At 47.6% G+C, this 16,223-nt stretch overlaps 1 protein-coding gene across 1 annotated transcript in view; it reads left to right on the top strand.

The window, feature by feature from the left end:
• RFX8 (regulatory factor X8) overlaps window positions 1-7,880 on the top strand; it is a 534,555-nt gene extending 526,675 nt beyond the window's left edge. The window contains exon 11 of the mRNA XM_069203480.1: window positions 7,692-7,880. Within this exon, the coding sequence (XP_069059581.1) occupies window positions 7,692-7,880 (189 nt within the window). The remainder of the gene's footprint in view (window positions 1-7,691) is intronic.
• Window positions 7,881-16,223: the final 8,343 nt, after the last annotated feature.

The raw sequence follows: 16,223 nt of genomic DNA, 5'->3' as shown, positions 1-16,223 counted from the left end.
TCGTGGCAACCTTATTACCACGAAAACCATGGTGGTAGGTACAATCAGTGACAGAGAATCCCTTCCCTGTCACTGATAGGGGTCTTCCCCACTCCCTTCCCCTCCACAGATTTCCCCCCAAACCCCTCCTTCCTCTCCAGACCCCCCTTCATAAATGCACCTTCATTCACACACACACACCCATTCCTACATTCAACCACGCATGCATACATCCATTCCATACACTTATATACATACAAGCACACACGCATTCACACAACACAACATGCACGCACTCACACATCCATACATGCACACACATACAACAAGCAACACACACCCGCATACACGCACACACTGACATACACACACACCCCCCACACAAACACACACAACACTCCACACACCCCCGTCCGAGCACCCGACTTACCTGTTGTCAGGTGGTCCTCCGGAAGGAGACGGGACAGGGCGCTGCTGCCAGCAGCAGCGTCCGCCAGCAGAACACCGCCAGGCCATATCATGTGTCATGACACGGTCGGCGACGGTCTACTGGCTTGGCGCTGCTGCTGGCAGCAGTCCCACCTTACCGCCATCCGCCAGCATGGCCACAGCTGCATTTCCGTCATCCTTCTGGCGGAAATCTGGCTGTGGTCATAATCCGGCGGACGGCTGGTAGCCGTGGCGACTGTCTTTTTGCAGCCATTGCCGCGGCAGTAGGCAGTATTTACCGCCATTGTTGTAATGAGGGCTTTTGTGTGCTATCCCTTGGCGGTGGTCCCTGAGAAAGAAACTGGGGAGTTTAGGCTAGTCCATAACCTTTCAACCTCCAGGGGTTCATCAGTGAATGAGGCTATTGACCCGCAGCTATGCTCGGTGTGGTGTGCATCGGTGGATCAGGCACTAACGATGCTGCGCGGACTTGGCCGGGGGAGCCTGCTCGCGAAGAAAGATATTGAATCTGTGTTTTGGTTGCTCCCAGTGCACCAGCTTTTGGGATTCCAATTCACGGGTTCCTATTATTATGATAAGTTCTTGCCGATGGGGTGTAGTGTTTCTTGCACTCATTTTGAGCAGTTAAGCTTCCTGTTACAATAGAAATTTACCGCATGCAAAGCCCACAAAGGGGGGATTCATTATCTAGATGACTTTCTGGTATTGGGTCCTCCATAGTCCGGAGTGTGCTCCTAGGCTTTGAATGCATTGACTTCCCTGTTCAAGGACCTGGGCTGAGTACACCCACTGGTATGGCTAAGTTTCCTGCAGCCCCAGACAGCTAGGTGCCCCTTGATTAGATTAGGAGAGGGGCTAGAAAGGAGTGTGTTAAGACACCCCTTTCCAGCCCCTCTCCTAATCTAATCAAGGAGCACCTAGCTGTCTGGGGCTGCAGGAAATGGGGGAGGTCCAGTTTCTATCCCAAGTGGCTTTCCCTCCTTTGAAGACCAGTTTGGCCACTCTTCCCCCATCCTGCAGGCTGCAGAAAATGGGGAAGGTCCAGTTTCTGTCCCAAGTGGCACCAGAGAAGATGGTTGGTCCATCCTTCCTTGGCATTGAAATTGATATGGTGGCTGGCGAATGCCGCCTCCTACTCGATAAAGTGCAGGCCTTCATGCAGTCGATTGACACTGTGTTAGCATTGAACAAAGTAATCCTCTATCAGCTTCAGGCCCTTGTGGGTCAGCTGAACTTTGCCTTTCGGATCATTCCCATGGCTCGCCCATTTTCACAGTCCAGTCGAAGGGCAATGGTCGGCCTTGAGGAAAAACATCACAATACACGGCTGTCTAGTGAAGTTAAGGTGGACTTGCAGATATAGGTATACCTTTCTACAACAATTTAATGGCACCGTTATATGGCCTCCGTGCCCGATCGTTAACTGTGCCATAGGTCTTTTCAAGGTAGCTATATTGGGCTCTGAATGGTGTAGAGGGGACTGACCGGTGGCCTGGCATTAGAATGGTATCACTAAGAATATTACCTTCTTGGAGCTCTTTCCCATTGTGGTAAGGATAACTGTTTGGGCAGAGGTTCTCAGGGATAGCAGTGTCATCTTTTGGTCTGACAACATGGCAGTAGTAGAGGCCATCAACAGGCAAGGGGCTTCTTGCAAGTTTGTTTTGCAATTGCTGAAACATTTGGTTTTATTGTGCTTGAAGTCTAATATTTTGTTTCGAAATAAGCAGGTACCTGGTATCCATAATAACGCTGCTGATGCTTTATCTCGCTCCAAGATGCAGGAATTTATGTAATGCCATTTTCGGGCAGCAGAGAAGATGACAGGGGTCCCATCATATCTGTGGATGATTGGAATACTGCCTTACTAGATTCACTAGTGGCTTCACTTGCAATGTGCAGTGGATGTCTTATGAAAAGTCCTTTGCGCAGTATAGGTCTTTCCTGCATGCACGCAAGGTTTCAGACATGTTTTCTGTAGAAGCCATATGCTTGTTTTTCGGTAAGCTCAAAGAACAGGGCAAACCAGTATCTTGTGCAGGGGCCCATCTCTCTGCCATATCTTTTTTTTCCAGATTGCAGGGCTCTGGGGACATGAGTAACTCCTTTATCATCAAGAATGAGTTAGCTGGATGGGCCAGACTGGAGGGCTGCAAGAAGAATGGCAGGCATCCCCTTAATGCACATGTCCAGGCCTCCTCCTGACTAGCTTGCAAAGGGTGTGCACTTCTCCCTATGAGATAACTTTATTTTCTGCAGCATTCACTGTGGCCTTTTAAGGCGCCTTTATAGTGAGCAAGCTGATTGGGTCGGCCAGAACCAATTTTGATGGAGGCTTGCAGAGGGAGAACTCTATATAGGCGAAGACTGGCTACTGATTTGGTTGAGAAAATTCAAAATCAATCAGAAGAGAAAGGGGGCAGCATTCAAACTCAGAGCTGCCCGGAGCACCCATGTGTGTCCCATAGCTTGCTTGGGGTCTTACTTAGCAGTTCGGCCAGACACAGGGTCATCTGCCTTGTTCCTCCACTCGAATGGAGACTGTCTATCGCATTATCAGTTTAGAGCAGTCTTGACCGCTGCCCTTCAGGCTGCCGGGGTTGATCCAAGGGCCTACTCTTCACACTCCTTTAGAATAGGGGCTGCCACGGTGGCAGCGGACTCGGGCATATCTTCTGAAAAAGTAAAAAAAATAGGCTGTTGGTCATCTAAGTCCTACAAGTGCTAATTTGCCCTTATTCTGCAATGACTGTACATTTTCACTTTCTCATTGTGTATTCAGGCTTGTGTCATTTCTGTTTTAGTAGGATGCCGTCAAAGGTTGTGTGGGTAGTTGGTCATTCCTTCATCCAGCGGGCCGCCTACAGCTTGCAATAGCTCCATAAGCCCAAACTGGCACCTCTACATGATGTATCATTTTGTGGTGTGGGATTGGAGGCCTCCACGCCTCACAGTCTCAGCGGCTGATTGAGGTAGGAAGAGGTTGCGAGGGACTTCAGTTCCCAAACCTCATTGTTGTTCACGTTGGAGGTAGCAACCTTGTAAGGATGGGGTGGATGGCCCTCAAGGATGCAATCTAGAACACATTTCCTCAGCTAGCTAAGGATTTCCTGGGGGCAGCCATCCCTTGTCCCACATGGTCCCTCGCTGTAATTGGGGCAACGACATCAGGTCTCAGACACTCAATCTATCTGTGCGCCATCTGAACTCTGAGTTGGCTAGGTTGTGCCCTGGCTCAGGTCAGCTCTGGAACATTCCACATAAACTGCTGAGGGGTGAGGATATGTTCCATAAGGATGGTGTTATCTTTCTGACGCTGGTACAGATCTGTTCATCAAGGACATTTGGGCGTTGCCCACAGTATGTTTGGTGGTGAGGACGACAAAGGACTTCTTGGCCCTAGTTACCCTTGTGGCAGGATCTCAAATCCTAAATTCAACCCATAGGCAGCAGAGGGGTCCTCCAAAACAGGTTTCCCAAAGACATCACAAAGAGTAGGGTCCAGCAGTCCTGAACCAACCAGAGGATGTACACACCAGCTTGGGGGCTAGGGTGCCCAGATCATTGGGATCATGGCTCACCCTTTAGGGACCTTCTTGGTAAGGTGTGGTCTAGGAAGACCCAATATTTCTGTGAGCCAGCCTTCATAAAGTAATGAGAATCAGACTACTTGACCTAAAGTGAAATGCTTGGGATGCCCAGGCCCCCTTTTTGGCTATCTTAAAGCCAATGTTAGTTTATCTTGTACAATTTGTTCTTGAGTAATTACATACAAATTCATCAGAATTACACATAATTATGTGTAATTATACAAAATTCAAAACTGGCATTTGGTGCTGTAATTCAGGGTGAAATACAACCTCATGACCACTTTAGACTAAAAAAAGTGCAAAGAAATAAAAGCATTCTGAACAACGGCTGCTTATGCTTTCTCATTCACGTTGTTCCTGTGTGTTTAAAGTACATTTTTACAGCAAACAGTACATAAGTATGCAATGTAGAGTGATAATGTAATTTCAGGCATTTCATCTCACAATAGTAAGGCTTAATTACCGAAATTGCACTTATTATGTTCGCGTAACACAAATTTCACTCAACCCTACACATGCCCTTTTACACCCTCCAACAGCATCTGTGCATTTCAGGTGGAACTGGATCAAGTGTTTGCTGTGTACCTGTATGGGCAGGGCTTGGTACAATCATCTTATTCATAGCTATTTTTGCACCCTAACTAGGACAGAGAGGAGTTATGCCACCACATTACACCGCTCCTGATCTCTTTATTACTGGGGGAAGTTAGCAAGATATCAACTTGGGATAGATGTTGTGGGGTGTATCCCCAGGTATCTCACGGTGGAGGACCTTCATTGAAGTGGAGAGTGGCACCCAAGACAGGTCATCTGGGGAAATATTGATGGTTTGGACTTGTGGAAGTGTATTATGAAACCCAATGCTGCACAGAATTGACACAAGTCTCCCAGCAAGGGCCATAGGGAGCTCACCGGGTCTGTAAAGGACATCAGGATTTAATTTGCGACAGTTTAAACGTGTCAGTTCCCAGCAGCACCCCTGAGGTATGTTGGATCATGTGGGTCTTCTGGATCCATGCATAAAGCAATTGGTATGGGGATATTGGGGTACCCTGCCCAGTGTCCTTCTCTGTACAAACATTTGAAGAGTTCCTAAGGTAAATATATATTAATGCAGTTGGCAATGCACATTATACCAGTACTATCTTAAGAAATCATGTGCCAAAAGCTTTCACTTTGAATTCCCGTTCTACTCTGTCAACTGTGTTTTCAGCATCCAGTGGCAGAAGCATCAAGCTCTTGTATTATGGACATGGTGAATTCGATTTTTAGTGTTATTACTCACTTGTTTTATCATAAAGAAGCTAATCTGGCCTGGTTGTATTAAATGTGGCAGCAGGTCATTCAGTGTTATGGCCAAGATGTTTACAAAAATGTTGACATACCATGTGGTGTCACTTCGTGATCCAAGCTTCAACTTTGGTGTTTTACTGAGCACCATGCTTGCTTGTTCTTTTATTGCAAATCTGCTTTCTGCAGTACAGGTTTTAATATCATCTCCATTTCTGATGGGTCCCTTTTTCCCTTGAAGAAGGTCTTTCACACCCATGACTGAGTAATCCAGGGGCTTCAACTGCTTTACTTAGTACCAGTTGGTCAGATTTTCCCGAGCAGACTTGCAAAACATGAACAGTAGCTTTATGCAGCTCTAAAGGCATTAGGTACCAGTCTAACTTTCCAGTGCATGGTGCTGGCTCACTTCTTGCCATCTCATTAACAGGAATGGACACCACCACAGCAACCTGGCTTAAGGATGCTCCTGCTTCCCATTTCTTCACTGCATGATCCTTTAGAGCATCCAGAAAGGAAAGTTTGCCTGAGTGATTTGCATTAGGTTATGGGGTGCCATCCTGAGGGCACTGTCGCTGAGAGACTGCGTGCGTTCCTCCAATGAATCTCTCTTAGTTGTCTTCATTAGCAGCCACTCTGTTCGAGAATGAGGCTAGGTATGGGCAGTTTGGGGAGCTGCCTAGGACCCCACACCTGCTCACAACCACGGGCCCCACACTAGTACAACACCTTAAAAATTACTAAAGTGTTACAGTGTGCGAGGCCCAGGGGGGCAGGAGTGGCGCAGCTCTGCAAAACCCAAAGGAATGGGCATCTTCCCTGGGCTTCGCAGTCATGGGCTGAAACGGCTTCAGAATCTAATTGCTGCATCTACATGATAACAGCAATTAGATGGGTTCTTTAAGTATTCTTAGGTTTGAAGAGAGCCCAATCCTGGCTTCAATACAAAAGCAAGGTGTCCCACTAGAGCAGTGGCGTAGCGTGGGGAGTGCAGGGGGGGCCGGCCGCACCGGGCGCAACATCTTGGAAGAGACTCGAGTGCTAAAATCCACGGGTTAGGGGGCGCAAATTACTTGCCTTGCCCCGGGTTAGGGGGCGCAAATTACTTGCCTTGCCCCGGGTGCTGACAACCCACGCTACGCCACTGCACTAGAGTCAAAACAAACTAAAGAAACCTGACGCATCACAATAGACATTAGAAGTAAAAGCTTTTAAACACGAACTGAAAAACATTGCTATCCCCCCTCTCATGATAATGGTATTAGTGAACTAAAAGGCACAGCAGGTTTCATGTGTACCATATTTGTGGGCTTTATTAAACATGAAGCAAAATTATAGTCTGCTACATCAAACACAAGAGATGTCTGTACAGGGTACACCCTGAATGCACGTATTTGAAAGTGCTCTGATGTGTGATAATGAACAAATTGGAAGCTCGTGAAATAGAGAATTTGTCTAGGATCACACAGTTTGGTCATGCAGGAAACCTCGGATTGACCCTAGATTTTCCAGTTAGTTTCTCACTGTGCAATTCAGCCACTAGAAGTGCATCTCTTTTTTACATTAAAGTTTAATGCTTTATCTTTAATTTTTGGAGGATGAGACTAGAGCGTTGGTGACAAGCAGGGTGCACATTGTATTTTTCACAGTTTTACATAGTGCAAACTTTGCCCATGAACATAAGACTGCTTTACCATAGACACAGACTTCAGGGCAATCGTGATTCACAGGATGGTTAGCAGAAGCCAGGATTCGAGCCTTGCACCTCATGATGCATGGTGGGCAGCTGTTGCCACTAGGTCACATCGCGTTTGGATGAAAGCGCAGGCCAGAACTACCAAAAGGAGGATAGAGGTGGGTGAGATATGAAACATGAAGAGTAGAGCATGGAGGACAGATGTAGATGTAAAGGGGGGCAGAGCCAGCCTAGGGAAAAGGGGGAGTTTGATGTATGGAGATCTGTCAGTACCATTAGCTAGTATTTCACCATGCTTGCTGTCTACCTCCCACAGCTCGTCAGCTTCGCCCACTGCAATCGGGTCTACTTTTCAGAAGACCAGGACAAAGGGACGGGGAGTGCACTTATCTCCTCTACCATTTTGACTGGCTCTGTAAATTGTTTTAAATTATCTTCTTTACGGTTTGGGTAACTTTCTTTATTTAAACTGCTGACACATTTTACTGGAGTTTTATACACTGTCCGAGAGTTCAAAATTGAAATCCTGTCTTTAGAATGTATCCTTAAAAACTCTCCTTGCTGGGCAGTGAGTTACGCTTCTGCTTTTTTTAACCCTTTTCCCAGTTCATCTATTAACTTGTTATCCTGATTGTTTTAGCTACGCGTACATACATTAATTCACAATTTGCATGTTTTCTTTGCAGCTTATCCAGGTAGCACTTGAAGATAAGTCGACAAAAAGCATCGTAAAACTGAATCTTCCAGTCGGACAGGAAGCTGTTGTTACTCTCAAAGATGGACAGAAATTTGTGATCCATACCTCAGATATCCTCCAAGATGGCAGCACTAGTGCTGCGTGTCCCACTGAAGCCAAGACAAATCTTCAAGGGTGACCTATTTGAGACATATAAAGTCTGGGACAATCGAAATGAAATTGTGGATGCACGAAGATATCGCAAAACCTTTGCTTTGAGCATTTTTAAGTCTACCTTACATCAGTTCTTTACTTTTTTGTGTTTTCTGAGTGTGTTGAAAGACGAGCTAAACACTTTGGTAGGCTAGGAAGTTATAAATAACACCCGACCCTTTTTATCTGAATTTGTGTATTTATGACGTTATGATAATTTCTTTTGCCAGAAATAGTATATATGTGTGAAGCTTTTTCATATGTACTAAATACATTTGTTTTTTCCTGTGTGATGTGTTTCTGCTTTATTATATGATGAAAAATGTAGGGATGGCAGCATTTATTTAGATTGAGAATACATTAATAGTCACCTGCTACTATTTCTCTCCTATTTTCCGGAGAAGTGAGTTGTCCATATCACAGGTCAGAGTACTAAAAAACCTCTTTCAAAGCTAAGAGTTATAAAACTGAACAAAAGACCAGGGTACAAGTATATTCATGTGGTTTGCCCTCTTACACGCCCTCATACACCTCAGGCCTTATTTTCAGTGCTTGTCACTAAGGAGTGTTTTGCACAATAAAGAATATTCACTAGAGAGGAGGTCAGATGGGGCCGGTGCCCCAGCTCTTTACACTGCATGCCCTCCTCCCCTATAAGAAAGAAATCTGTTCCAGGAGATCGGTCCCTGGGGCCTATAGGAGGATTCAGAGGCATGCTCTCTTTCCCATTAAAAAAAAAATGAATCGAAGTGAAATGCCAGGGCCATGAAATGGCTTGGGGGAGTTGGGGGAGGGGGGAGGGCAGCAAACCCCCTGCCCAAAATTAAATAATATAAAACAGTGAATGTGAAATGAGTGGAGTAGCCTCTCATTTCACATTCACTGCTCCAGCTAGAGAGTGCCCCATAATGCCCTGCAAGGGCTTTTGTCAAAAACCTCTGATGCTGGTGGCGTCCTTAGAAGGGGCAAGGGACCCATACGTAGGGCTGTGTGGAGGGTAGAAACCTCCCAGCAACATAAAAACATATCTGATAGAGGCTTCTAGATGCAGATTCCTTACCTTAGAATTCCCTGGTGTCAGTTTCGAATCCAGAATTCTTTCTGCTGAGCAGTACCCTGCGCGTGCCATCGGGTGGTGTCGTTCAGATCCGCGTGCGTCGTCTGGCTCCGTGTGGCGGCATCAGCATCGTTGGAGCTGTCTGTGATGTCACAGTCTTCTATATAGGCACCACCCTGGCGCACGTACGTCAGTTCTTGTCCTTCCACGCCGGTTAAGGGCAGCTCTGGATAGAGCTATCCCTTTTTTTGACGTTTCGTCGAAAACGTTTTTGATTGTCTGTGCGAATGACTTCGAGGAAGACTGGATTCAAACCGTGTGGCGCATGTTATTGCGCCATGTCGGTCACTAATCCTCACCAAGTTTGTCTCTGGTGCCTCGAGAAGGACCACGATGCGCAGTCGTGCTCCGACTGTCGGGCCATCGCTTGGAAGGCCTTGAGAGAAACAGCTCTCAAGCTTCTAGCGGCCCGGCAGCCATCTTCGGTCGGCGCAACTCCAAGGAGATCACAGTCCTGCTCTAGGAGGAGGTTGTGGCACCGCTCCAGGAGCCCCAAGTCATCTTCCTCGCATTCAAGGTCATCGGGCATTCACGTAAGATGCACAAAGAGAAGAAGTCCAAGCAGACTTCGACTTTGCGATGCCCGTCGGCCGACAAGGCATCCAGGGAACGTTTACGTTCCGAGCATGGCTCTGCGGAGCCGTCGCCAGGGTCAACTCTGCATCTTCCCCCCTTTCCGGGAACCGGAGCGACTCCGCCCAATTAAGGAATTTTATGAGGCTATGCACCTTGTTTTTGAGTGGGCTGCACCCTCTGGTGGGTCTTCGGGGCCCGGGGTCCTATCGGATTCAACTTCAGCAGCTTCAGCCTCAGCGCCGTTGGGGACCCCAGGATCCGATAGCAGCACCCACTGGTGGTGTAGCCCCATTCTCATTCCTCATTCCTTCAAGACTGCCACCTTCCCTGAGAGCTGGAAACATGCCAAGATCAACGCCCTCCTCAAGAAACCCAAGGCAGACCCAAAGAACCTCAAGAACTTCGAGTCCATCTCCCTGCTCCCCTTCCCGGCAAAAGTCATAGAAAAAATTGTCAACAAACAACTGACCCATTTCCTCGAGGAGAACAACACTCTGGACACATCCCAATCCGGATTCTTCAGCAACCACTGCACCGAAAACCGCCCCCATTGCCGTCACCGAAGATATCAGGACCATACTTGAAAGCGGCAAAGCCGCGGCCCTTATCCTCCTGGACCTCTCAGCTGCATTCAACGCCATCTGCCACCACACACACCTCAACGACTCAAGAATCTGCAATAGAGCCCTGGACTGGATCACCTCCTTCCTCACCGGCAGAACTCAGAGAGTCCGCCTCCCTCCATTCTGCTCTGAAGCCACCAAAATCATCTGTGGCATACCCCAGGTATCATCCCTCAACCCGACCCTCTTTAACGTGACATGGCTCCGCTCGCTAACATCGCCCGATCTCACAACCTCAGCATCGACTCATACGCTAATGACACCCAATCTGATCCTCTCCCTCACCTAGGACCCCGCCATCGCCAAGACCAACCTCCAGGAAGGAATGAAGGCCATCGCCGAATGGATGAAGAACAGCTGACTGAAACTGAATTCTGACAAGACTGAGGTCCTTATCTTCAGCTCCACCACCTCCGCATGAGGCCACTCCTGGTGGCCTGCCGCACTGGGAACCGTACTGACAACCACCGACCATGCACGCAACCTGGGATTCATCCTGGACACTTCACTATCTATGACCCAGCAAGTCAACGCCATCGCCTCCTCCTGCTTCAACACCCTCCGCACACTTCGGAAGATCTACAAATGGATCCCCACTGAAACCAGAAGGAAGGTCACCAAAGCCCTCGTAAGCAACAAATTGGACTACGGCAATGCCCTCTACGCAGGAACCACGGCTAAACTCCAGAAAAGACTACAACGCATACAGTACGCCTCTGCACGTCTCATCCTGGACATCCCCCGCCACTGCCACATCACAGCCCACCTGAGAGACCTACACTGTCTCCCCGTCAACAAGGGAATCACGTTCAAACTCCTCACCCACACTCACAAGGCACTGCACAACACCGGACAAGAATACCTCAACAGAAGACTCTCCTTCTACACCCTGACCTGACTCCGCTGACCATGCCCTTGCCACTGTCCATCGCATCCACAGAACGACTGCCAGTGGCAGATCATTCTCCCACCTCGCCGCCAAGACATGGAACACTCTTCCCACCCACCTACGTCAGACAAAGGACCTACTTACCTTCAGGAGACATCTCAAGACATGGCTGTTTGAGCAGTAGCAGCCCCCCCCCAGCACCTTGAGACCCTCATGGGTGAGTAGTGTGCTCTACAAATACTCTGATTGATTGACTGATCCGGAGCCGGAGCGACGTCGTGAAATGACGATTCTGACTTTGACGGCACCGATTAGGCCCAGATCAGTGCCTAAGGCTTATTTGGAACAGCCAGGCACAGGTGAGGAGTGGGAGGGGTCTGAGGACCCTTTGGAATATAGATTGGAGCATGAAGACTGGTATGAGGATCCAGGGGAAGCCTGTGGACTGGATACTTCTCCAGATACTGGCATGCTTTCTCCTCCCACTGTGGCTATAGAGGAGGTGGCATCTTATGCCATGATGTGCGTAGGGCAGCTGAGGTCTTGGATCTAGACTTGCCTACAGTGCCAGTCAGGACTAATCTCCTGACGGAGGTGCGTCAGCCAGGGGTTGCTACATTGGAGCAGATGTTACCCTTCAATTAAGCCCTCACAGATGTCCTTCTGGGAACGTGGTCCAAACCTAGCAAAGGGGCTCCTGTGAATAGGGCGTTCGGCTATAGACCAGCTCCAACTGACCCTAGTTTCCTCACCCAACACCCCACACCAGAGAGCTTGGTGGTGCAAGCCTCCACTTCCCGTGGTGCCTTCCCTTAAGCTCCCCCGGACAGGGAATCAAAAAGGCTGGACCAACTTGAAAATATTTTTTTTTCTGCCTCTGGCATTGAGGTTGGTAAACACCTGTTGCCTATTGGGCCATTTTTCCCATACTTTATGGGATACAGTGGCACAAGTGCTGCCCCAGGTCCCAGAGGGCGTACAAGACACTTTCACCCAAGCTGTCAAGGATGGGAGAGATGCAGCCAAGTTTATCATCAGGTGTGGCTTGGACACGACCGACTCGCTGGGCAGGGAGATTTCTTCGACGGTGGCCTTCGGACGCCACGCCTAGCTATGTACCACTGGCTTTTCGGGGGATGTCCAGTCGAATGTGATGGACAGGCCTTTTGATGGCTCCTGCCTTTTTGGTGAGAAGGCAGACTCTTGAGAGGTTCAAGGATTCTCGAGCTACGGCCAGATCCTTGGGCCTCGCAGCGCCGGCTTGTCAGCAGTCTCTCACCCCTTTCGAGGCTTCAGGCGGGGCGTGGTGCCATGCCAACCACAGGTTAGCCACCATCCTCCATCTTCACAGCATCCTGTGCGAGGACGAGGTCGTGGTACCTTCAGACCAAGAGGTTCTAGCCAGAGGTCGGCCACCACCCAGCCCCCCTCTTCTGCCCAAGTCCTCCTAGTATGGTTCTGCAAGACCATGTCTGCCCAGTTGGAGGGAGGATTCAATTTCATCTCCCTCACTGGCAGTCCATAACATCGGACAAATGGGTCTTTCCCTTCCTCTATCCCTCCGGTAAAAGAAAGACTGATGGAGGATCATTTCATCTTACTCCGCAAGGACGTTACGGCTCTCTTGGCCAAGGGAGCCATAGAAAGGGCCCCGATGTCAGAAGTAGGCAGTCATTGTTATTCCCGCTACTTTCTGATTCCCCAAAAAAACAAGGGTCGTCACCCTATCTTGGATTTAAAGGACATCAATCTCTTCCTCAAAAAGGAGAAATTCAAGATGCTCACTCTTGCTCAGGTCTTGTCTGCCCTCAAACATACCAGGTGGCATATGAGGGCTCTGCAGTGGGAACTGAAGTTCCAATGGGCACAGCATCAGGGAAATCTTACCAACATGGTTCAGATCTTGGAGGGAACTGCAAAAGACCTGCAGTGGTGGTTAGTGAACTGCGATTGGGTCAAAGGCAGACTCCTCTCCCTTCCCCAACTAGATCTCACAATAGTCACAGATTCATCACTCCTGGGATGGGGCGGCCATCTGGGAGAGGTGGAGATCAGAGGTCTATGGTCTCCGGACGAATCTGGGCTTCAAATCAACTTGTTGGAGCTTTGGGCAATCCGGCTAGCCGTAAAGGCATTTCTTCCTGTTGTGAAAGGGAAGATAGTGCAAGTGTTCACGGACAACACTACCGCAATGTGGTACTGCAACAAGCAGGGCGGTGTGGGGTCGTGGACCCTTTGTCAAGAGGCTCTATGTCTCTGGACATGGCTGGAACACCAGGGCATAACTCTGGTGGTTCAACACCTGGCAGGTTCTCTGAATGCCATAGAAGACAACCTCAACTGGCGATGCTTAGCGGATCACGAATGGTGTCTCCATTCAGAGGTGGCGCAAAGACTCTTTCAGCAGTAGGGAGAGCCTTGGTTAGAGCTGATCGCTTCTGTCGAGAACGCTCAATGTCAGCACTATTGTGCGCTGGGGTTTCCAAGGCGGCTATCGCTAGGCAACGCTTTTCTTCACGAGTGGAGTTCAGGCCTCCTGTATGCCTTTCCGCCGATACCACTTCTGCCCAGAGTTCTCAAGAAAATCAAGAACAACCAGGCACAATTAATCCTAGTGGCTCCAGATTGGGCACGAAGAGTCTGGTATCCAGAGCTTCTTAAAATGAGCATCAATTCTCCATTCAGTTTGCCTCTTCGGGAGGATCTTTTGTCGCAGCAGCAGGGGAAGGTTCCCCACCTGAACTTGTCAACTCTGCGGCTTAATGCGTGGAGATTGAGCGGCTGCAGTTGATGGTTTATGACCTCCTTCCCGAAGTCTGTGATGTCATTCTGGCAGTCAGGCGTCCCTCTACCAAGACGGTTTATGCCTGTAGTTGGAAGCGTTTTGTATTATATTGTACAGAGAGGTCTAATGATCCTCTTTCTTCTTCTCTTTCTAATATTCTCCTTTTCATTCTGATACTTGTCCAACAGGGTTCCTCCTTAGGGACTCTTAAGGGCTATCTTTCTGCCTTATTGGCTTTTCTTCTACTGCCTGATCAACAGTCTTTGTTTATGTCTCCAATTGTAGAGAGATTCTTAAAAGGGCTTAAACATATGTTTCCACCTATGCCTTTTGTTAAGCCCCAGTGGGAACTTAATCTGGTTCTCACTTTTCTTTTGTGTGCTCCTTTTGAGCCTTTACATAATTGTCCTCTCTGGCTGCTCACTATCAAAGCAGCCTTCTTAGTGGTGATCACATCTGCCAGGAGAGTAAGTGAGATGCAGGCTTTATCATCAAAACTGCTGTATCTCACGGTATATTCTGAAAAGGTAGTCCTCAGAACTCGGGCCTCTTTCCTTCTCAATGTGGTTACCCATTACCATCTTAGTTAGAACATCACCCTGCCCACCTTATTTGCTCCACCACATCCCTCTAAAGAAGAGGAGCATCTCCACCGTCTGGACCCAAAAGATGCGTTGTTGATCTACCTTGACCGCACAAATAGTTCCAGGTGTATGACCAATTCTTTGTGGGGTACGTTGGTGCAAAGAAGGGTCGGGCAGTTCAGAAACAAACCATTTTGTGCTAGGTCGTCGCTCTGTAATAAAATCTGCTACGCATTGGCTAAGAAGCAGCCTTCTGAGGGCTTGAGAGCTCACTGTACAAAGGGGAAAGCTGCTCCCACGGCGTTAGCTCTAAGCGTGCTGGTCCTAGACATCTGCCTGGCAGCAACATGGGCTTCCTTGCACACGTTCGCAAGGCACTATTGCCTGGATAGCCAGTTGAGGAGAGATGAGCATTTTGCTCACTTGGTCCTACAGGACTTTCTTGTATAAAGTATATGTCCGCAGCCCACCGCCAGGAGGTTATGGCTTGGGTATCTATTCTAAGGTAAGGAATCTGCAGCTAAAAGTCTGTATCAGATGAACAAGTTACTTACCTTCGGTAACAAATTATCTGGTAGAGACTCAATCTAGCTGGAGATACCTTACATCCACCCATGCCTCCCCGCTCTGCGGATATATCATATATTTTTAGATGTTTACACTTTTTTCATGGCATGTCATTTCTCAAGGACAAATAAAAAGTTGGTTCTTCCAGGACTCTGCGCTTATAGCGAGGGAAGTTGTGGAAAAGAACTGACATACGCACACTGGGATGGTGCCTCTATAGAAGACTGCGCCGTCACAGACAGCTCCAACTACTCTGACAACACCACGCGGAGCCAGAAGACGCACGCGGATCTGAACGACGGGGCACGCAGGGTACTGCTCAGAAGAAAAAAATCTGGATTCAAAGCTGAAGCCAGGGAATTCTAAGGTAAGGAATCTGCAGCTAGATAGAGTCTCTACCACATAATTAGTTACCGAAGGTAAGTAACTTGTTCAATATGTCTCCTGGGTCACTGAAAATTTGACTTCAAGAGAGTTTGCCTTATTTTTTAAAGCACTGCAAGATGGTGCTCTATGCTCTCAAGCTGAAGTATGGGGATTTCTTGTGGTTGGCTCTATGGGTGCACTTTGTGGTCTGAATTTGTTTTAAGAAAAGACTCAAAGACAATAATGTTTTTTTAAAAGGCGTTATTAAAAATATATTATGACAATCACTTTTATTAAACATTGCTATATGTAAATTTATAAAACATACGTTCAAATATTGTTGACTATTTCACAAATACAAAAGATCTTCCTTATTTATGTTGTTATGCATAGAAATTCACTGAAAAAACAAAGGTCAAAGTGACATTATGGTAGGAATTATAATAATATCTTACATCATATTTAAAAAAGACTTACAAATCCACTGAAAAAAAACAGTGGGCAAAGGTATATTATAGTTAGATGAAAATGTCAGTTAAAACATACCGTATTAAGCGGTCAAAACTACTGAATTTCATGTTATAGTTGTTACAAGGAACTGTAACTCAAGCCCTGAAGTAACTATTACTTATGCCCCCTGCATGCACTACTTATACCTTTACACATTATATCATTGATGATATGTACAATGACAGCATTGGTAATATCACTGATGGCATTTGAAATCACATCATTTATGACAAGACTGTGCATGGCAAGGGCACAAAATATAGTTACTTCAGGCCTAAAGTTATAGTTACCTCGGGGGGTGGTGCTGGGGGG

Source organism: Pleurodeles waltl, chromosome 8 (genome assembly GCF_031143425.1).
Source record: "Pleurodeles waltl isolate 20211129_DDA chromosome 8, aPleWal1.hap1.20221129, whole genome shotgun sequence".
Taxonomy (NCBI): Eukaryota; Metazoa; Chordata; class Amphibia; order Caudata; family Salamandridae; genus Pleurodeles; species Pleurodeles waltl.
The sequence above is the reverse complement of the archived record's forward strand: the minus strand, read 5'-3'. Positions and strand labels throughout refer to the sequence as shown.